Consider the following 23,299-nt stretch of genomic DNA (forward strand, 5'->3'; position numbering starts at 1 on the left):
GGTATGGCCTTCCCTACTACTTACCACAAGTGCGCTTCTGCCTTGTTTTATAGATTCGTTTGGAATCCCCTAAAAGCCTGCTGCAGAAAAATAATGTTTGTAACAAACAGTTCTTACAGGCTGGATAGGCTGAAGAGAAGTCCAAGTGCATTTTCCCTTTAAGCATTTTCCATCTGGAAGTCTTGTCCTCACACTATCTTTTATGTTCTGTATTTTGGTTCATGAAATGAGTAGTGAAGCTTGTGAACAACTATGAGAAGAGAACTCCACTGTAAAAAACTGTTTGCTGGGTGGTTTTTGTAGGGTTTTTTTAACAATTGAAGGTTTTTTTAGTTCTGAGCAAGGAGACAACTCAGATTGACCGCCCAGATCAGTATCATCTCCTGTCTGGTAGCTTGTCCAAACTCATGAGTTTCTAGTTTATTTCTCCCGAAAGCTGGTAAAGATCAGTGATTTTACATCAAGCTGTTGCCTTGTTTTCTTTAATGTCTTCTAGAAATGGGGCAAACTTGTTTTTTGTTTTCTTCATTAAGTGGACAGCAAATGCTGCAGGAAAAAAAACTCAAGCAATATCCAGTTTGCCTATTTCTTTAGGGATGAAACATGATGTGACATGTGACACTTCTCAGCCTGGATACTGAAGGCTAGGCACTGGGCAAACATCTTTCCTCACAAGAGACCTCTTTGACAAGAATAAAGATCTTTGTGCATCGATATACTGATTTTAGAGCGACCATTCAGCCAGAGTAAGGCACCATACAATGAAAAATAAAGGACATTCAAATGATACAACACTTCTCTTAGGGCATTTATTTTACTGGTGTGTAAAACTTTTTGAACAATTTGCTTACATACAATTAAATGCTTTTATATATCTATATAAAGTAGGTACAGAACTTAAGCATGATTTCAACACCTTAGTTTTTAAAACTCCTGGTGTACAATTTAAATAAACTCTAATCCAAACCTCGGCCTTAACACTATTGATATTTAGCAGGTCACAGCACCTTTAAGACATCTTCACATGAAGAAGAATATTTTTTTCCTTTCCTGCATTTACCATTGCAATTGGTGCAAAAACACTTGCAGGGTGACAAAAACTGAGACAAGCGAAGTAGGAGCTAAGGATGGAGAATATGGCTGTTCCTGAACAACAGGCTTCCAAAGCAGACAAACTCATGCAACTTTTCACTGTGCAACGTTCTCCAGATAGACAATTCATACCTTGTTTGTTTGTTGGGGTTTTTTTTGAGTTTCAAGCCTAAAATGATCAAGAAGAACCAGGCTAAGAAACTTAATTTCCTAATGTCAAAATATTAAATCTGGTATTTGATATCTAAGGTGGATATCTGTGAATTAAAACCTTGTTTTATTACAGTGTGTTAAGTAACTTTGTCATAATGTAATTTTCCTATCTTTGTCTCTTTCTTTTAACTTACCCTTCAGTAAATATCACAACCTGAACATTAGCGTGAACACAATTATATTGCTTAATCCTTTTGAATGCTGCAAAGGATATAAGCATATTTGGCTGTTGAAGGTTTCTCTGTAAGGGCCACCTTTGCTGCAGGTGAAGAACTCAAATTGCAACTAGTCAATCTCAATCAGTTTCAGAGTGATGAGAGGTTCTTGTAGCGGGGGACATGGCTTAGGGCATCCCTGCGTTAGAGAAAAACAAAACCAGCATCTCCTGCAATTCTGCAGATGGAACGGACAGGGGAAGGGGCAAACTTCAGTCATACAGCCTTCAAAATTGTTCAAACGAACCTTGGCTTTTTAGCACCCACTGACAAATTGTACAGTATGCTGGATAGCAACTAAGTGGAAACACATGGTCAGTATCTTATTTTCAATAGCTGATGAACAGTCTTCCAAAGCTTTTTCCAGTGCCGCACTGCACATTGAAGTTTTAATTCAAATTCAGGAAACAAATAATCTTGAGCACTTCTAGCTTTCTAGCCAGTGAAAGCTCAAATTATGGAGAATCCAGGAGACCTGTTTTTCTTTACTCATTATATTAACTCTTTCCATTCACTTATCCCATTTCCTCATATTCTTATGCAGTTTTTTTTGTGCTGGTGTGCAATAGCCTATTCCTACTCCCAGGTCAACCCACTGCTTGCTAGAGAACAGCAGCATTTGTCCCAGTCGTGTTTTTTGCTAGGTGGATGCTGCTAGGCCAGCTAGAAAGGAATTCACATTGCAACCACTTCTACCAGTGGGGTGCTAATTTGGAACTCTTTCCTGTGCCCGCTGCCTGAAAGAAAAACATTAAAAAAAATCTTTTCAGTCAAACTAATCTCTTCTCAGTAAGAGAAATTAGGGCAGGGGTAGTTGCACAAAAGCTTTTTCATCAAGCTATAGAACTTCAGAGAAGTACAATCCTTGGGAACTTTGTGGATGACTTCCACATCATCTGACTGTGGTAAACTAACAGAACCACGTTTCTCTTGAAGTCACCTTTGCTTTTAACACTTATCAAAGGTTCAGAAGTTTAATTCCTGAAACTGTACTTGTGCATTTCAAGTGTGCTAATAAGCAAAGTCTCTGACCATTTACCACAAGCATTTGAGATGTGTAATCAGCTTTGTCAACTTGTGCAACTGCTAAAATTGTCTCCTTCGCCACTCTTGAACCTTACCTGCGCAAAGTCTTATTCTGGCAGTTTAACATGAGGAGCACGACTGTGCTGGGATGCCCCTTAACCATGCACCCGATTGCACTGTCCATCATGAGCTGCTTGCTGATTTTATGTTAATTGGACTGGTCCATGACACAAAATATGTTGAAGTCTCCCTGTGATCACTGAAGAAAAAACAGCAATACAGACAGCAATGTAATGGATTGTTTCGAAGCCTTTTGAAGGCACCTCTCCGAAAAATTTGCGTACTCCCTTTTTTCCCCTTCGAGCGGCAAGTGCCTCTTCTTTGAAACGACGGGTGGAGCGGCTCTTACCGAGCACGGCCCCTCGGAGAGACGGGAGAGTGGGTCTGACCTCGTACCGAGCCTCCCGGGGAGAAGCAGGCAGGAGCAGGGGCACGCGCCACTTGCCACCTCCCGCCGCGCTGGGCGCGGCCCCCGCGCACCCCATCCCCGGGACGGACGGACTGGACGTTTTAGGACCCCCAGCTCGGCCTCGGCACACCGGCGAGCTGGCAGCTGGGCTGCCCCGCAGCAGCTACGCGCGAGGGCGAAAGTCAGTCGGACGCGGTTTAAACAAATAATAAACCAACGAGCTCCAGGCGGCGGCCACGCCTCCGGCAGCCGCCGGGCAACGGCCGCCAGGGACCCCCGCCCCGCCCCGCCCCCGCCCCCGCCCGCCCGGCGGGCTCCCCCGGCAGCCGCGCCCCAGCCAATGGGGAGCGGGCTCGGCGGGAGCGTTAACGTCCTGCGCTGCGCCGCCCCGCCCCATCCCGACCGGTGCCGGACGCAGCCGGAGACTACCGAGCTCCCCCCCGGCCCCGCCGCCCTTGTTCCCGGGCGGGGACTCGCTTCCTTTCCCGACTCCCCCTTCCCACCCTCCTCCTCCTCCTCCTCCCAGTCAAGATGGAGGACGGTGGTTGCTGCGGCCACCGGCACCACGGCGGCTAGCGCAGCTGCTGCTCCTCCGGCTCGCTCCTCGCTCCCTCAAAAAAAAAAAAAAAAAAAAAGAAAAAACAAAAAAGGCTGGAAACGTTTCTTCTTTCTCCGCCCACCGGCTGCTGGCTGCGCGGACTGCTGGCCCTCCCCATGCCGTCGTCGTCGTCGTCGCCCTCCTCCTCCTCCCGCGATTGTCTGCGCTCCGGCTGCCGCCCGCCCGCCCGCCCTGACTCCCTGCATGCACACGCCGCCTTCTAGGTGGCTGCGGGGGGTGGGCGCTCCCGGAGCTGCCATTCCGCACATACCTTCATGTCCCTGCGCTCGCTGTGGCCGCCCGCCGCCGCCCCGCATCGCTCGCCCGCTCCGGCTGCCGCCCTAACGGCTGCTCCCGCCCGGAGGTGAAGCCGGGACCCGCGGAGGGGGCGGTGGGGTTGGCGGTGGGTCTCGCCCAGAGAAGCCGCCGCCGCACGCAGCAGCCATGAGCAGCGCCGCTACCGCCACCTCCGCCGCCGCCGCCACCACGGCGGGCAGCGGTGCGGGAGAAGGGGCCGAGGAGGCGGCCAAGGACTCGGCGGACATCGCGGCGTTCTTCCGATCCGGTGAGTGCGGCCCCGTCCCGGGGCGGGGGAGGGAGGAAGCAAGGGGCAGCGGCGAGGCCGCAGCTGGAGGTGGCGGCGAAAGGTGGAGGGAAGCGACGTCTTCCTGCCGGGGCTGCTCGCGGGGAGAGGGGGCGAGGGCAGCCGGCTTTGTCAGGTGGCTCCGGGGAAGGCTCGCCCTCCCCTCGCTGACGAGGCCGCCCCGGCAGTGCCCGTCTTTTCGGGGCGCCGCCGCGCTTTCTCGGGGAGGCGGCGGTGCGGAGCCTGGCCCGCGCAGGGGAGGCCTGGCCGGGCGGCAGCGGGGAAGAAAGCCAAGCCCCCTCGTCCCGTGCCGGGGGGCAGCGGGGCTCCGACTCGGGCCCAGCAACTTGCGGGCAGGACGTCACCCCTGCCGGCAGAAAACGAGGCGTGAAAAGGGGTGCGGCGGGCGGCGCGGCCGGGGCGGGGGCTGGGTGCTGCCCCGCGGCGGTGTCGCCGGTGACAGGTGCGACTCTCCCTCCGATGCCGGCCCGGTAAACGGGTGTGTTACCGGGCCCGGGCGGCACCACCTGGCGCCGGGCGGACCGGGTCCCCCCCGAAAATGGCTCTTCGGGGGCTGCGCGGCGGGACGCGGACGGAGGAGCCGCTGCGGCTTCGGGCGGCCCTCGGTGTCGGAGGGGCGGGGAGGGTGAGCGGGGGCAGAGGAGCGGCGCGCCGCAGGGGCTGCGGGGAGCGGGCTGCGCTGGCCGGGGCCCTCCGGGGAGGCGGGTGGGCGGGCAGGCGGGGATGACACCGCTATAAAAGGCAACGCGCCTCCCGTCGCGCTCCGCCGGTGCCGGGCTGCTGGGTGGCGGCCGAGGGCAGGGGTGGGAGAGGGCAGCGTTCACAGCGGGTGTTTATAACGGGAAGGCGAAGAAAAAGGCAAAAAGCGAAGCCCACGTTGAGGGGTGTCCCTGCCTCGGCTGAGGCGGGGCAGCAACGGGGGCCGGGCGGCAGTGGCTGTCGGGCGCTGCTGGGCTGGGAAGCCAGGCTCGGTGCGGCGGCTCGGGAGGGGAAGGGGGGGAGCCTGTTGACAGACTGCCGGGATGAAAAAAATGGAGGCCGCCTTCTCCCTCGGTGTTTACTCTCGGCACGCAACTGGGCGGAGAGGGCGGCTGCCCCCGCCACCGAGACGTTGTTCCCCGGGGAATGGCGGCGGGGAGGGCAGGGCTGCCCGGGCCGCACGAACCGCCGGCGGCGGGGACGGAGTCCTGCCGGCAGTCTGGGCGGTGGCGGCAGCTGGGCCTCCCTCCGGGGCTGGCTGCCCTCCCCGAGCGGCGGCGGCTCCTCCCCTCCGGCGGCTCTGCGCCCCCCCCGGGCACCCCCGGCCATCGCTCCCGGGCGGGGCGGCAGGGCAGGGCTGGGCACTTGCTCTGTTTGGATGCCTAAAAAGGAGCGGCGAGCGAGGAAAATGCAGACTCACCGCTGGAGGATGAGGGGGATTGCCGATTTCGTGTGTAAAATATAATAATGATGATGGTGGTGGTGGTAGTAGTAGTAGTAATAATAATAATAATAAAAGCTGTGTTAATTGGGTTTTTCAGAAAAGTCTGTGAGGGAAGTGGGAAACGGCATAATCAGTGCTGCTCACGGTCGGGGCTTGCTGTTGAATGTGTTTGATTTAATGAGGGTGAAGGAGGAGGTGTGATTTGCAGCAGGCATCCCTGAAGCAGGTTCAGAGCTGCTTATGCTTGGACAGATCGCCTGAACAGGGTACTACGTCCCCTCTGAAGGACCTGATGCTCCCTTGGAAACCTGTTTCACGTGACAGTTATGAGTGCAAAACGCCTTGTCAAAGTCAAGATGCTGGCCTTGGTGGATTTTGTCGTGGAAGAAGGACTGAGCTTTGTCGTTCTCAGAAAAAAAAACCTGTTGAAAGCAAAATGGCAGATTACAACAGTAGACTTACAGTCTGCCTGGTGTAGTTACAAATGGGTACATGTGTAGTAATCCTGCAGTTTTGGAAGACCCTGCCAGCTGTATTAATAGTCAACTTCCACATTTGTGTGTGGGCTGAGGGATGACACAGACTTGATAAGCTTGTAAGTGGTGCAGTGATGACTTTTGATAACGGGGAAGTTGCATCGAGCTTAGTTTTGCAGCAACCGAAAACCTTAAAGCAGTAAAAGGATGTGTCAAATGCTTATCAAAAAACTCTTAGAGCATATTTAACAACTGGCATTTTCATTTCTGTATTTACATGTGGAAGTTATCTGGTTCAGCCGGGGCTGTGACACATGCAGGAAAATGTTCTGGCATCTCTTGGGGGTGTTCGGTATTGGGAAGAGCTCTTTAAACTCCTCCTTTGTACATGATCCACTCTTTTATAAGGAAAGGGTTTATTAAGAGATCTCCAGTGCTTCCCTTTGTTTGAAAAGGAGGCACAGGGGTTTTTTTTCAATGAAACACAATGGACACAGCGATCAATGAACAAGCAAAAAAACTTCGTTTAGTGTATGTAGGAGCAGACAAAATATTTTTCTTTTTACAGTATTTACAATGACAAATGCTTCCTTTTTCCTGTCACTTGCAGAGAATGTCAGCAAAGCTGTAGCTGTTACTTAAAAGAGAAAATGAGTAAAAATGTTACAATGTTTTCCAGGAGGGAAAAAAAAATCAACAACAAAAAACCATCCTGAACAATCAGTTCTAATCTTAGGTTAGTTAAATTGGGCAGTTGAGCTGTCAGTGGGGGCTATTGGCTTTCCTCCTGTCCTTTTGTAAGACTAAGCCTGAAGTAGAATTAAAGTAGCCTAAAGAATGGAGTTTCATTCTTTGGAAGATGTTTTGTTAGAATATTGAACAGCAGCTAGGTTCACATCACTTGAAATGTGTGTGTTTCCAGTTTTCACTTTGGTTATGTAAATGTAAACTCACTCTTGAGTTGTTGTGGAAATAAGTCGCAATTGAAATGTGAAGAAAGCAGCTGAACTAGAAGTGAGGTGGTAGTAGTATGAAAACATAAAGATTGTGTGTCTTGAATTTAAATGAGGAATCCCTTTATTGGAATTGGAAGAAATTGAGGCAGCTTACTTTCTGTTATCTATTTGGTATCTAAATCTCATTATTTGAAGTTGAAAAGACAAGAACACCTTGTTAGATCTGTCACCTTCTCTGTGGCAGGATTAAGAGTAAAACTGCTAAGAAGCAGACTTGAGTGCCAAGCAAAGTGATTACACTTTGACGGAGAAAACACAGTGGTTGTAGGAAGTGCCTTTCTGTCCTATATGTAAATTGGAGATTAGAGATGACTCTGTAAACTGACAGAAGGGATATGTTTTGAGCTGAAAATGTATAGACAAGCATCCCTTTTTTTCTTATTAAAAGTGCACTGGTGTGACTTGACAGGACTAATAAAATTTCTTAGAATTATGGAAAAACAGACTATTACTGTGTGAAAACCCAGTGGCGCAGAGTGTAAGTAGCTGGGTAGAGGGGTGTTAATACATGTGTTAAGTATACAAGATCTATTCTGTATGAAAAGGTATTAAGATAAAACTTTTCAAAATGTATTCTAAGTTTCAACTTAAAATCCCATGTATTCTGAAGGGCTGAAAACAGCTAAAATGAGCAATGTTGAATTCGAGGGACTGGCATCAAGTCATGGCTTACAGGGCAGTAACCAGAGAGGTTTTGTTTGGTTTGTCGTTGCTTAAATCTTCATCTTTGCAGCTTTGAGTCCTCAATACTTCGAGAAGGGGACTGCCAACAGACATCTTCAGCATGCAAGAATGAGGGCTATCTGTTAAGTTTAAACCACACTATTATAGCATTGTCCTCCACACCAAAGAATTTTTGCTAGTTGAAGTTAATGAATTTTGGTTTTGAGCATAAAGAACAAAACTTTTTTTTCATCTAAGTAAAAGAGATATTGATCGTACATTTTGTAATTAAACTTACCTTTCTGGGATGATGGAGAAATCTGTGAATACCAAAGGATTGAGAGAAAAAGGCTTGTAAGCACTTCAGTCAACTCCTGGCTAGACAGTATAGCAAGTGCCTTTATAAATGACTCTAAGTCTCAGTGGAAAAAAACCCCCAAGTTATGAACTGATAACTCTTCACAGTTTTGTGATGAAAGTGGATGTAGTTATTTCTTGTAAGATACATTCAGTGTGAGTGGCTTCTGCAAACTGTGCAATAGCTTCATTCATGTACAGAGAAACGATACAGTTTTCAAAGCCATTGAGGAGATTTGTGTCGTCACCACCTGTTCATTAGAACACTTGCCACGTTTCCAGAAGGAGCAAAATTTACATGCTGAGCATGGGGCAAGGACCTTTTGGAGAGACAGAAATGGCAAAACAAAGGAAAGACAAGCGGCCCGGGAAATCTTGTCACTAGGGTGAATAACTACCCAAGCTTTGCCAGGTCAAATCCCAATATAACTGTCAATCGTACTTCATCATTTGATCTGGAAAAACAAAAAGGTAGAGGATTTTCCATCTAAAAATGAATCTATGCTAGTGGCAGCAGTTCTGTCTCAGGAGGAGGAGTAAGTCTGTAAGATGAAAGTGAGTCTGGAGGAGAAGGGTGTCCTGAGTACAGAGTTCAGCGTGCCACCTCTCCCGGGGTGAAGTCAGAGAACAGGCTGGTAGCCAGAATAGCTTTGAATAGCACCTGGTTCTAACATTGTACACTTACTCTTTCCTGCTTGTGTATGTGCTTCTCAATGTAAACTTAATGATAAGATAATTTAAAACTTTGTTTTGAGGTATATGTAGGTACCAAAATGTCCATGTGAGTATTTTAGGAAAATGGCATGCTATGATCTATTGTGATTTGTGGACATGTAGTTGAAGACTTCTGCAAGTACTAGTGACTTGAGACTTGGATCAAACTCGGTTCAGCCAAGTCTGCCTATAGAAGCGTAGGCTGATAATTGAGTAGCTGGAACCGTACAGGAAGTATTGAGTATCGTGAAAATATGGTTGTTACTTTTTTCCTCTTAAATAATGGTCATGTGGTTCAGTTAGTTATCATTAATATCACTTAGCAAATAAGATGATAAAACCAAAAAGATTTATTCAGAAATTTGGTTTTTCAAGTTTATAGGGAGGACCTATGTTTTCCTTTTTCCTGATCATATTGTTTTATATACTGTTGCCTTGTTTGCTTTACATTAGTGTCCTGTGTGATAGTGGCTGGGAAGGTTGACTGTAGTAGATAACGTTAAAAATGCTAGTGTAGCAGAGAAAGTTGCCTAGGAAGAGGGGAAGAAAAGAGAGAGGGAGGGGAAAGATTGTATGGAAAAGAAAAAGCAAGCATGCTATTGAAAGGCAGCAAACTTTTTCATGAATACTACTAATAAAAAACATGCTAGCTTTTAGATCATAGGCAAAATAGCTTTCATATTAGGCATCAAATGTGAAAAACAAACGCAATTTTCAGCTTAAATCCATGTAGCAGAACACATGATGTATAAAGTTAGGATAGTGCCCTTCTAAGAAGGTTCATCCATCTCCTGCTGATACATAGTAGCTAACTTACAGAGAGGGTAGTCAGGGCTGTGGTGGTGCGGCAGTTGAAGTAGCTACAGAGTGGTAACAAATGGCTAACAACAATAATCTAACAGTGAAGCCAAAAGTGAGGTGTTGGCAGGCAGCACTGGTGGTACCCCACGTGGTATCTCCGTGCTGTCCTCTGCAAGTATTGATTCTTGGCCCTGTGGCGGTCGGGAGCTGAGGTGTGCTTGGGGGTTGTAAGAAGCGGTGAGCATGCAGAGAATGTAAAATATGAAACCAGTTCGCCATTCTTTCATGCAGCTTAGCATGACAACAGCATTTGTATTAAAAAAACACAACAAAAAACTTAAGATGTTGTGTCTGCTTTTCAAGAATCTGTTACTTTGTCCTCTGAGTTGCTTTAGTCAGTGAGAAGGTTGCAGCAGTGTTGCTGTCATTAGTACTGGTTGACCCGAGCTGAAAAAGAAGTGGGTCCTTTTGTGGATTTTGAAACCAGTTCCAGCAGCACCCATTTTAATAAGATGGTTAAAGTGTTTGTGTGTGGGGAAATGATGTTTTGAAAAACATCATAGAGAAATGTCACAATTTGATAGTTGCTGATGTGTAGTATCCAGAACAAAAATAACTACAGAAACAATGAAGTTACAATGGAGACGTTACTCTGGGAATATGGTTGTTGGATTGGAGTTTCCTGGAATAATGAAGACAAGGACAGAGCACTTCAGTGTGAAATGCAGCAGCTGTTGTGCAACTTGGCTTAGTGTGGAATGGCCGAACTTCTCTGGGGATAGCGAAGGATGGAGAAAGTTAGAGCTTAGGGTGTGTTTGGAAGAGTCGGAAGCAGAAGTCATGAATATTTCCAAGAGGGGATAGATAATTACTTGGAACATCTGTGATAGCTGACAGTTGATAAACTAAATGCACATTTGGAGAGGAAGGTAAATAGGAGTTAGAGAAAAGCCAGGCCCGTTCTTGAGAGGAGTATGTTTGAGCTGGCATGAAGTGTTGATGTGCTCAGAAAGGAGCTGACAGAATTAGGAAGAGACTTGGTGCAGCTGAGGCTTTCAGTAATTGCAGAGCTTGGTGTCTGTGTAGGGTAGGTGGGTAGTAAATTTTTCTTAAAGTGGTTTCTCTCCAGTTAAATATGTCCCACAGCAATGTAGCAGAAACTAGTATGAAATGTCAACCTGAAATTTATTATGGCTTCCAGAAACTTTTCGATGTAAAATGACCATCTAGGTAAATGAAATCTGGACAAAGACTGGGAAGACTTTCCCTACCCCAAAATAAAGAGAAAATATTAATGTTGCTTTACTCTTTTTCAATTAAAACTTAAAAAAAATTTCCAGTGTCAACAAGTGGGCCTGTTTAGATGCAGACTAGTAGGTCAGTTTATTAATAGGGTGAAACTGCACTGCGATTTTGGTCTGCAGCTTGAAGAAGGAGGTGAGATCACTAAAATAGCTGTTTGCGGTCAGCAAAAGTGTTAAAATAGGAAAGACACATTGAAACTTTGGAAATGCACTGGTGTTTGAGTAATATTCTTCTGAAAGTGGGTGATGATTTTAATGAGAACAAAGGAAACTAATTTTTCTGCTTCACATCGGTGAGAACCAAGTCTAATCTTAAAAAAAAAAAAAGCTACTGGGTAAAATAAAAAAAGGATTGAAGGTCATAGCAGGCTATTTTAAATCTAATGACTAAAATGGTTACATCTACTTGGTTGTTCTCATAAAGAAATTTGCTTGATTTGGAGAAGGATCTTTGTTTAACATTTTTCTTGGTGCAGCAAAATCAAAAAGTAGACTACTGGTGAAGTAATACTCATGATCTGCAAAGCTGAGTCATATTCCTTCAGGAAGGATACTGCTGTTTTGAGAAAACAGATCACTTACCCAGTAGTGAGGAGGAGGAATTGCAATGACAAGGAACAACTCAAGTGCTTTTAGCAGTAGACACTACAGTACATTAAAGCATCCGATTTTCAGCCTCTAGAGTAGGTTGTTGTATTGATGTACAAAGAGGAGGGTCATAATTGAGTTGTGTCCACAAAGTTTCACCAAACAGTCTGAGTGACAAGAGCCTGTCAACTCTGCTTTAAAGATACAAAGCCCTTTCCAGCGGCTTCTCTGCCAAAGAGATGCTCTAACTCATCTGAAACTGGAGCTAGTTGCACAGAGGAGGAGGAGGACATAGCCTAATTGTCTTTGGGTATTTGTTTAAAAATACTGTTGTTTTCCAGGGTTGTTGAGTGGAGTCTTCTCAAATCATTTAGTCAATCTTTTTTTCATCTGTGTCATTGTTATTGCCGTGCATAAGTGACAGTAGCACTGGTTAATTAAAAACACTGCAAATATCTGACAGGTTTTCCTACTGAGCAGTGCTCAACTGTGCATCTCACTAGTACTTTGAATGTGATGTTTCGTAACCTGGACCTTACTGAAGAACTGAAATCAGTATTACCATTTTGTAATTGTTCTGTTGGGTTTTTTGTTTTTTCTGTTTGGTTGGAGCATTTTTTTTTCCCAAGAGGAAAAAAAGACCTTTGCAGGGAGATAAGAAAATTTCTTTAAAAGTTTTTTGCCTCTCACGTCCTAAGATTGTAAGGAAGCAAGATGTAAATGATAGGAAGAAAAGTGTAGGCTTTCAGCACTCAAAATATGCCAGTAGTTTGCTTTGTCTGGTATGTTTTATAGTACAGGATTTCAACAGGGTGCTTGGATAATTCCTACAAATCTGTGTAAGAGTCAGGTTAATGTTATCAGCTTGTGTAACAGAGTCAGAACATGAGGCTGAGATTCAGAAGGTTTGTTTTACCAGTGTGCATCGGGATATATATGTGCATGTATATACACTGTCAAACTAAATATTCCATGTAGCTTAGAAAACTAAGTTTGCATGATGAATCTTTTTAACAAAAAGTTGGACAAAGTATTCTTGGCACCAGGCACTGAACAGGGCTATTGTGAGTAATCCCGATGTGTTCTAGTCATCTGTGAAACTGCCCAGAGCTTAATTACTCATGTTTCCTTGTAGTCTCAGTGCATGTATGAGCAGTAATAGTTATTTGTGAGGTGTCTGCAGACTGTGTAAACAACCAGTAGTGATTTTTGTGGTTAGCGTAATACATAACTGTTTAGCAATTAGAGGCTGAGGGTCTGGGGTCATAACAAAGTGAGATTTCATAAGTGCTAAAAAATGAACAGGGAAATATCCTGCAGCCAGTAGCGCTCACAAGGACATGCTGAATACCTACTTGTTTTTATGTAGTCGGTACCTCACTTCTTGCATAAAACAGTGAATTAAAATCCCAAACCTTTAGATTTTATACTGAATTCCTGTATTTTTGTGCATGAGTGAAACCTGCAGCGTTAAGAGATACCTTGTCAAGGCATTTGGTCAAAGGCTTTTCGCTAGGCTTTGTGATGGTCACATAGGTGGTAAATAACTTTGAAGCCATCAAACAATGAGAAGTGTTGTTGCTGAGATTTCTTAAAAAAAGAAGTCTCGAACGTTCAAGTCTTGGGGACTGCTTGTTTTCAGAGCCCAAGCAGATGTTAAATGTTGGGATGAAATGAGGTGACGTTTCTTAAAACTTGGCCCAGATAATAAAGGGAGGATACATCAAGAACATTCCATGAAGTGAGTTAGAATAAATGGAATATTTAAATAGTAAATACTAGTTGGCTAACCTTTTATGCTACACAATGGGCTTTGCCGTACCCATTGTGTAGACTTGGCTGTACACTGTGGGATATAATTTTCTACCAGCATTAAAGTAGTAAGTCCTTCACTTTCCAAATGTTTATCATGCCACTGACTTTTGGACATGTTGGGTTATGCAGCATTTAGTGCAAAGATGATATAATTTTCTGAGATCATAAAAATGCTCCGCCCTCTTCTAAAAAATTTAGGCTAAGGTTGAAATGTTTTGGCCTTTCATAATTCTTCTGGAATTAGAGGAATAGATATCTGCAGCTGAAGGCACAGAAAAAAGGTAGAAAGCTGTCAGCAAATCAAGGTGAATAGAAATATAAGTTGACTGGATTGTCCTGTTCTATGCAAAAGCTGATAGTACGTAGTGCAGTGAAGATCAGACTTAAGATGTCAAACCCCATCTTTAGAGGCCTCCTTCTGTCTGTTCATGGAATCACAGAATCATTAAGGTTGCAAAAGACCTGTAAGATCATGAAGCCCAACCATCAACCCAACACCACCATGCCCACTAAACCATGTCTTGCAGTGCCACGTCTACACGTTTTTTTGAACATCTCCAGTGATGGTGACTCGACCACCTCCCTGGGCAGCCTGTTCCAATGCTTCACCATTGTTACTATAGGGAAATAAAATATGATATGATTTCTCTGCTAAAAAAACTGAACACCTGTGATTTTTGTTTTTTAAAAAATAAAGCTTTAATATCTGAGCTTTTATCTCTGTTTTCATTTATTTGTTTTATTCATGTTAGTTAGCAAGTCCATTTTGGTTGCATATTACACATCAGGTTGGTCGTAGAAGAATGGAAATGGGACAGTTACAGCAGTGGCTTATGGTCTTGCTTTGCACCCCTTTGTGTGCCTCAAGTACTTGTTTTCCACAGTTAAGGACAGTTGTGTTCAAGTGAACATGCCATGGGTTGCAAAGTTCAAAGAGGAAATCAGTGCTGTGCATTGCTTAACTGACAGGGGATTATATGAACCAGGCTTCTGTAAGGACAATGACGGCAAATCAAACTAAAATTTATTAGTACAGTGGCACCTTTTCAGATGGAAAGATGAGGTCAGCCATATAGTAACTTGTTGATTGGCTTGGAGATGCTTTATATTAAATAAATAAATAAAAATTAAGAGACCGGCTTCTCCAAATGTAGTGGAAGGCTGTCTTTGGAAGGAAAACAAGGACACTCACTTGACAGAATTTCTTGCCTCGGTGGCTGAGCAGGAAGTTGCAAACCTGAACTTCATTTCTGTTTCCATTATGGGAATATTCTACTGTCTGTCTATTGAATTATCAAGGCAGCAGAGCCAAGTCAAGCCTACTTATAAGAAAGTGATAAAATATGGTTTGGCTGGTGGTGATCCTTGCAGAGGATAGCCATGACATGCTGTTACCTGTCAGTGCAGAAAGAGCAATATCTTTTGTAGTACAGTGCGAAGACTCGAGTCAAATTTGCCTATCCTTAACTCAGAACAAGGGTACAACTCAGCCAACAATAACCACTTGGCGTGTGTGTTAACTTTTTTTTTAAGCTTGGAGTCAGATGCATCCTTCCCTAGCCAAAGGGAAACATTTGAGAAGCTGTGACGCATTTACACAGATGAAGGAAGGAAATGTCCAAAAGAGTCAAAAGCTAAAAATAGATCAGTTTACTGGGTTGAACTCTGGGTGGGAATTGAAGAACTAAATATAAATCTAAATTTTAACCTTTGTGACTCACATAACTGAGTAGTGTAACCCTTTCTGGGTTTTTTTGCATTAAACTTTATAGTGGACAACTTCAGGTGAAGACCTGTGTCAGGCCTTGCAAGGTGGCTTTCTGGTGCCTTAAATAGACAGCACTGAGAAGTCTGACCATCTCTTTATGATTATTGTTATAGCACAGTTTAACTCCCTGGAAAAGTGGATTGTGGGTTGGGTTTTTTTGTTTGTTTGTTTTGAAGAGCTGCTGTGTGGAAATAGTATCTTCTGACTCTACTGAACAGAAGTTTTAAGCCAGTAGCTATTAGAAGTGGTATCTGGGAGGTTAAAAAAAGAGTAGTGTTTTTTTCCCCAGCTTCTTCAAGAAGCCGTAAATTTGCCTCTCTCTGACCCGTATGTAAAATGGGGTGATAACCTGAACATTTATGAATTGATGTTTGGTTCTCCAAAAAGGTTTGCCTTCTGCCCTGCCACAAACCCCAGTTTGGAAGCTATCAGCTTTCCTTTGTGGTAAAGAAAAAATAAGCCTGTCGGAGTGTTTAAAATTTGTGTAATAAAAGACAATGTTGGAAAAACTCTTCACATGCAAGAGTGTTCTAGATTATTGTCCTTACATGATGACAGTACTGCCATTAAAATCAAGATAAGCAAATGTTCTCTTTCTCCCTGGAGCAACACTATACTTTTTTTGGGGAACTGGGGACAACCCACACAATACTGCTAGCTAAAACCTGGCCTTTTCCAGCCCAATGAAGTGGGACCAGTGCAAGTGAATCTCTGTGGTTTAGCATTTGCTGGCTGCAAGTGAAGAGCAGTTCTTTCATGATGCTATACCTAATTCTAATTCTTTGCACTGGAGAGGTGAAGTACATGTAGTTAATGCTTTGAGTTTGTCAGAAAAACAAATGTTACTATTAAAATGGACATATTTACAGATACAGTAAATGCAGTAGGAAATTATGGGTAAAAATGGTAGCATTGATTAGATTAACTTCAAGCAGTAACTGTCTTCCCCTCCACTGCCCAAGATGAAAGGGTTAGTTTCTGTATTTAATACTTTCCCTTTTCTTACCATATTGTCTGCTGTAGAACGTTTGCTTGGCAGATGTATAAATAGTTGTGCTCTTGTTTGCTTTTTGTTTTTGTTCGGTTTTTCAGAGCCTGAGAATGTTTTTGCAAGGTTGTTTTGAACAAATTTGGTGTCTTTGATTACTAAAATAGTATTTGTTCCAAGCAGCAATTTATCTGTTAAAGCTATGAACAGTTTGTAGCAAAATGACCTGACTACCTACGGTCGTGGGTATAGACCAATATGCCAATTTAAACTTTGTATTTATGGAATATATTGTTATATAGCAAAGCGTAAGAACTACTGTTTCAAAAATCTCTTTTTTTTTTCTAGAATATGCTTTTGAAGTGGATTTGTCCATGTTGCTGTCCCCACTGTATTAACCCACTTTTAGAAAGTTAAAACTGTGAAAACTTTTTGGAAGACCAGTTGGTTAGCTGGGCAGCTACTTAATCTGTGGTGTTTCTGCTTGTAGGCCAGTTCATGAGGTAGAATCTGAGCAGGATGTGACTTGCAGTTCATGTCCACTGAGGCAACAAGAGAGGGTTCAAAGAGCAAGAAGGTGCTGCTCTCCCTAATGTTGTAAATGGCCTCTAGGCAGTGAGAAGGAAGTGGCAGAGCTCTGCATTTGAGTGTGGAAAGGCAGAGTTGGATATATGTTGATATTAAGGCAGAGTGCTTAATGGGCAGCCTTTAAGTTGTCTGGGCTGCCTGAGCTCGGTTCCCTTCGGTGCATGTGCTGCAGCTTTTGCATGGGTTGATATCACAGAGAGTAAGAGGAAGGTGGTTTTTTGTGGTCTTGAGCAGCCAACGTAGTATCCTAGGCTTTGATTTGTTTCTTTGTGAAGTGTTTTCAGTACCTGGGGTAGGAATCTTACTCCCACTTGCTTCCTTTGCTAATACTTTGTGTTCTCGCTCCTGTTCTAGCTAGAAAGCTTCAGAGGTGGGGTACAAAACTGGACGGTTTGGGTTCTCCTAGTTTAATGGGACTTGCCTAACCACAGAAGAGATGAGTGTTAGAGGAGGGATAGCCATCTTTTTCCAGAGTGGCTTTTTACTGTCTTAATTGTTGTCCTTACTTGTGTGATCCCTTCTTTTGTTCCTTTTCCTCAATAAATAAGACAGAGGTCCAGCAGACAATAAGCTCAATCACTAGGCATCAGTGTTCATCTCCACAGGACGTTCATTATGTTTACGGACATAAGTAGGGGGTCCTATGGAAAAGCATGCATAGTTTTTGAGTGTTACAGCGTGTGTGCCTCACTGATAAATATGGGTTACACAGGCAGCCTTAATGCTGCATTACCTAGTTTTTGAGTGCTTTTTGTGGCAGCTTCAATCAAGCCTGGTCCTAGCTCAATTAAGTCATTGTTTAGCATTTATGTAAAGTTTTCATTAAATGCCTTTAATGGGTGGCAGTAGATGACATGAGTTTTACCAGACTGCACTGGATTACTATGTTATGTCAGAGTTATTTTGGGAGCAGAAATGCATTAATTCACTATGTAATATTAAGCAAGGTGGATGCGTAAGCTGCTTTATTACATAGTTATGTTAAGGAAACCATCTCTTCAAACACAAATTAAGTACTTTACTTGGGGAGGTTCTTATTTTTGGTCAAACAACCCGAGTACTCTCTACTTTTAAATTTCTTAGAGTTTGATTTGTGTCACTTAAGCATCATGTTCTGCCATGCTAGTAGAAACTAAATGAAGCAAGACGTAAAAATTGTCAAATGTCAAGGAAGAAAAAGGAACCAAATGCTAAATTATCCTTTCATAAGCTTATATATAATTAAGATCTAAAAGACAAAGTGTATTCAAGTGAGGGAAACTTTCCACAGCATAGTAGGCTAGGTTTCACTTGCAAAACCCCTATGGAAGAGTAGATGACACTGAAGGACTTAGGTCACTTATCAATATGTATTTCCAATTAAGTTACTATATTTTTTTTTTTGCCAGCTGTGTGAACTGTATTAAGCATGCAAGTGGTAAAATTGATGCTTTAGTATGACGCTTTCTGAACTGAACTGTTACGTAGCCTTTGAGGAAGGACCCAAATGGAGATGAAGGGGTGCCTTTCCTCAGGATAGGAAAGAATTATGTTGCTGTGTAAAAGCCACATTCCTTCTGTTTTGTGGAATAGAAATTGGCTGAATATGTGAAATAACTGTTTCCATAGTAAGCTATATCTCTTAATGCAATGAAATGGATTCCTTATTGAAAGGTGACTGGCAAGACAGCTAATTATCAGAGACAAAACAACCCTGTATCTCCATAGTGGAGTGGTATGTCAAAGGTGACAAACATCTGGAAATGTTAGAATTATATTTAAAACTTCAGTATTCATTGGTTTCCAAGTCCTCTTGTTGGAGATTGGTTCTCTTAGCTTTTGAACAGCACACAGCATAAGGGCGGTATTACCATGCACATTAAAACCAAGAATGAATTAATTCTATTTAAGTGGTGCATTTCTTATCTAAGCATACATTCCTTTTGAAGCAAATTTGAGAATAAGGCTAGGATCCAAGTCAAAATTCGTGTTGCTGTTATGCTGTTGGTATTGTGGAGAAAGGGAGGGAGAAGTGAGCAAAACAGTTGCTCGTGCTGGGGACCAGTACAGCAATTTCTAACCAGTGAAGCAGGACTTCTGTGTGAATTGTTGGGCATGTGGTAGTTGAGTAGAGCTCTGGAGAATAAGTTCTGCTGTCCTGATCTTGGTTCTGCCCAAATATATTCAAGCTGGGCACTGATGTGAGATGTAGTCTTCAAGAAGGCAGCAATACTTGGCCTAGGGGCGGGCAGGAGCATATCTAAGATGATGAAGGATGGAAAAGAAAATCGAGGAAGGAGAAGATAACTGACAGAATTCAGGATGAGGGTCAGTTTGCTTATAGAAATACTGGAAGTCACCACCTATCTACCTACTGCAAAAGCTGCTGCAAAAACTCTTTTGTGTTTAAGGTCTGATAGTAATACTGAAACAGAACTAACAGTTCTACTGATGTGCACAGGCAGATTAATAGATGCAAGGGAGCCTGAATTTTCACAGGCCATTTGACAGAAAATGTGCTGTTTCCCTGAAGCAACTACTGATTTCAAGGCCAAAAGGAATATTTTCTTGTTTTAAAGCAGAGCATAGGAAGGATGAGCCTAAGTAGAAGAATGTGAGGGAGATAATGGGAGACTTGGGACTGCAAGTGCGGTGAAGTCACGAAGAGAACTGACCCTTGAAAAGAATGGGGAGATGGGTTGCCTTTTTATGTACCATGCTGCTCAGATGTTTGCTTTACAGGGATAATGTGCTCAAATCAGAGAGACAATCCGTTAATAGGCCCTGCCCTAGATAGGTCTAATGTTTCTTTATTCCCTAAAGAGAAGAGCAAGAAACAGGAAAGGAACTTGCATAGAATTCCTTAATTTTGTACTGCAAAGTACAATCTTGATGACATAACTCAAGAAAAAGTTACTGTTAACCTGTTTGTACCTTAAAATTACCTTTTTCCACACCACTCTTCCTCAAATCCCTCCCACTCACAGTAGAAACGTATTATTTGGGTTTCTGTGGAAAAGGCAGCTCAGTTGTTCCAGGAAGTCACTGAAACAGTCTTAGCTCCAGAAGGACCCCAGCCCATAAACAGGTTTGTGGTTAGTCCCCTTGCTCTAGTCTCTGATCTGGCAGGAGTACTGCAGAGGACATGTGTAAGAGGCTGTACTGATCTCAAGAGATTTGTTGAACCTTATCTCTAGGTAATCATCTGTTGTGTTCAGTTGAGATTACTAATCACATCTTTGAATTAGAGAAATGTCATAGCTGTAGGAAAAATAAAGCTATTTGGAAATGGTGGTGGTTATTTCGCTGACAGTCTTCTCTACTTATGGAGGCTGATCAAAACCTCCTGCATTGGCAATGTATGCTCTCAAATAAAAAGGAACAGTGACTAATTTCAAGCTGACTTCTTCCTGGAGACTTATTCTCTTTGCGGTCAAAAGTTGTTCTTGGTGAAACAGTGAGAGATGTGAAGCATAAATTGCCTTGTATTGAACCTATAAGAAGCAGCTAAATCACCTTCATTTTGATTGTTGCCTTCTAGTAAAGTATGTTGAAGGAAAAGCTGACATTATTAATGTAAAGATAAGTTTCCAAAAAGGGCAGTTCATATAGCTAAAAAACTGAAGTGGAGTTAAGAAAAAAGAGGTAACTTGAGTTTACTCCCTGGGCTAACGGTAATTTCAACGTTAATGTATTCTGAGATGTTGCTTTGACAGCAATCTTGGATCTAATCCTGCAGTGTGCAATTAGAATTGCCATTCCCTGTGATATTTAAAATGCGTATAACTGGCTTCAGTTTAGCACAGAAAGTGAGCGTGGTTGAGCTATTTTTTCAAATAACATCTACTTCAGTAGTTGCTATCTGTGCAGTTTATCTAGTGTTAACAGCATTCAAGTGTCTAAAATTAGGAATATATTGCCATAAGAAACAAGCAAACCACAACCCATACGTTTTGCTCACTGCCTTTAATTTAATCATGGTGTTACTATTGGGTATCCTGCTTTTGTGGCTTATTTGGACGGAGTTCTGAGTCCATTGAAAGTATTTTGGTCCATGTCTTAAAGATAAAATAAAAATCAGTACATTTCAAGCTGGTGGAAGAAATTGTCCGTTAGCCAAATGTATGAAATTACTAATTGGCTGATACGCTTTTAATTAAGAACCATTTTCAAGTTAAGTTTTATAAAGATGGCTATGTACTAATGAAGTAATTTTATATTTTCCTTTAAAAATGGCCTTGCCAAAGGGAAGCTTTGTGATGGCATTCTATAAAGGTAGGAGTGGAAAAAATGGCTAGTGGAATGGAAGGAGAGGTAGAAAGAGGCTTGTGTTTAAGTACAGTTGAAAAAACTAGACTTAAAAGTGCTGTAACAGAAGACTCATACTGATAAGAGGGAACAAAAGTATGAGGGCAGTAATTTATAGCAAATATAGTGCACAGTTCTAAACAGGATTACAGAAGTCCTTAAGAGAGCCTAGCTTAGATATAAAACATGAAGATAAATACTGTTGTACCCCTTGTGCTGCCAGTGGTTCTCCCTGTGAACGTGTTCTGGTCTGACTTCTAAGTTGTAGTTGTTTCTAAGGCTGGAAATGGTTAGTCAAGTTTTTCTGAGGCTTGCTGTCTGATAATACTGTACTTTTTCTGGCTCTTTGGGTATCTGTGGCTGTTTGCCTACTGCCCTACTTCTTAGAGCTGGTGTGAAAGTTTTTCCTGAAGCAGCGGCTGTATGCCGGACTTTGCTGTGCTTAGTACAGGGAACCTGTGGTCTGACTGGCTACTGTGTGTTGAAGAGGGAGAGTTGAATGTAGGCTATACAACTTGAATTCCTGAGGAGAAAGAGGTCGTACATGTGTTCTTTAAAACATTTTTAGTTCCTACAGCTCTGCCTTTCCCTTAAGCTTTCAGAGACATATCTGAATATAGCCTCAATTAAATTCCTGTCCTTTAATGAAGGAAGTCCTTTGCTTAATGTGTAGCTGATATTAGCTGATATACTTGGAACATGAGGGCATCAGTCAAGATCCAAAATTAATTGCCACTTGGGACTGACAGTGCCATGTGGGCATTGGAAAGAACATTGTCTCTTTCAAAAGCCTTCTGAAATGGTCAGCTTTGAAAATGAAGCACATCCTTATTACATTAAAGAAAGTATTCTGAGTACTGAATGTTGCTTCTCAGTTTCACTTTGTAACAACAAAAGCAAATAAATATTTTGTCTGTTGAAGATGGCACAAGTTGAAAGAGGAGAGCCATAGCTTCCTTACTTGCTGCCGCCTTGTGCTTTCTCTCCCCTCCACCAGCTCCCGAATGTAGGAGGAAAAAGCCCAAAGCTAGCACCAAGGGAAGAGGGCATCTTTTTCCAAAACCAGGGACTAATGCGTCAGTCCGTGGTAGAACAATGTTGTTTTAAGGTGGCTGAGACCCTGTTCTTTCCTTTCTATTGAATTCCTTCCTGTTTAAAGAACATTGTCTTTAAAATACACTTATATGAGCTTGAATGGTAGGAACTTTGTGCTGATTGCTGTGGTAGCTGTGTTAATTGGTTGGAGCGGCAGTTTCAAGTAGCAAAAAAAAAAAAAAAAGAGAGGAGTTAAGTAGGTATTGGCTGTGGGATAGCAAGTCTATTTGTTAGCAGAGCTGTTAACTCCACGTGCATCTAGTATGCTTTAAAAGAAGGCAGAACTAGGCAGGATCTGAAGTTGAACTTGCCTTTGGGAGCTCAACAGGGGAGGAAGATCAGCCATCAGGCAAAACTCTGCTAGATGACATGGATCCAAACATACAGCTGTAGTTAAGGAGCTCAGATGAATCTCAAGTGAGTAACTGATGGGTGTTAAGGAACTTGGTGGCAGCTTTCAGGGCCCCTTGCATTGTATTGGTTAATATAGAAGATGAGGCTCCATTTGCTCGATTAAAGGAAACACCTAATTTTCAGTAATGCTTGGGCTAATATCCAGGCATTTCTGTGACTTGAACTTCAAAAGTAAAATTGTAGGTAGCTGCTCTACATGTTCTCTCTGACTAATTTCTGTGACTTGTATTGGACTGGTTGTAGGCAGGCAGGGAAGGGAGAGTGCTGCGTTTTTTCAATAATTGTATAATTAAATTCATTGATGGTAGGCCAAGAATACTGATCACAAGGGTTGGTGCTGAATCAGAAGGAATACTTTAAATGGTGCTCTGTTGAACAGAGACATAATTGCCCTCTCTTTCCCCTTCTTGACTTATTGGATGGCTGAATTGCTCATTTCATATGTGACTTTGAGTGTGACTGGAGCTGTGAATCAGTGTTTGTTGGAGTTCTGCATCTGGCTTATGTTCTGACTTCCCTTTTATGAGCTGGAGAGGCTGTCTCTGTTATTACTAACTATGTAGTGAAAATCCTCTTAAACTCTCCTTGTTATGAGTGGGTGAAAATGTTTGGCAAACACAGGAATCAATAATTGCTTATTTGCCTCACTGCTGCTTTTCAAAAGCTTCACTGTCCTTTTCTGTGTTTGCACAGATAATCGATGTCTGTCCCCAAACATTAATTAACAAGAATAGATAACTTTGGGGCCTTCCTTTACAAAGTCATCCTGCAACTGCGCGTCTCTG

The 23,299-nt window shown here is 43.1% G+C and overlaps 1 protein-coding gene across 1 annotated transcript in view; it reads left to right on the forward strand.

Moving 5' to 3' along the window:
- Window positions 1-4,057: 4,057 nt before the first annotated feature.
- The window catches only part of TRIO (trio Rho guanine nucleotide exchange factor), a 255,702-nt gene continuing 236,460 nt past the window's right edge, over window positions 4,058-23,299 (forward strand). The window contains exon 1 of the mRNA XM_059836123.1: window positions 4,058-4,178. Within this exon, the coding sequence (XP_059692106.1) occupies window positions 4,058-4,178 (121 nt within the window). The remainder of the gene's footprint in view (window positions 4,179-23,299) is intronic.

The sequence above is a fragment of the Gavia stellata genome, chromosome 3, assembly GCF_030936135.1.
Source record: "Gavia stellata isolate bGavSte3 chromosome 3, bGavSte3.hap2, whole genome shotgun sequence".
Lineage (NCBI taxonomy): Eukaryota > Metazoa > Chordata > Aves > Gaviiformes > Gaviidae > Gavia > Gavia stellata.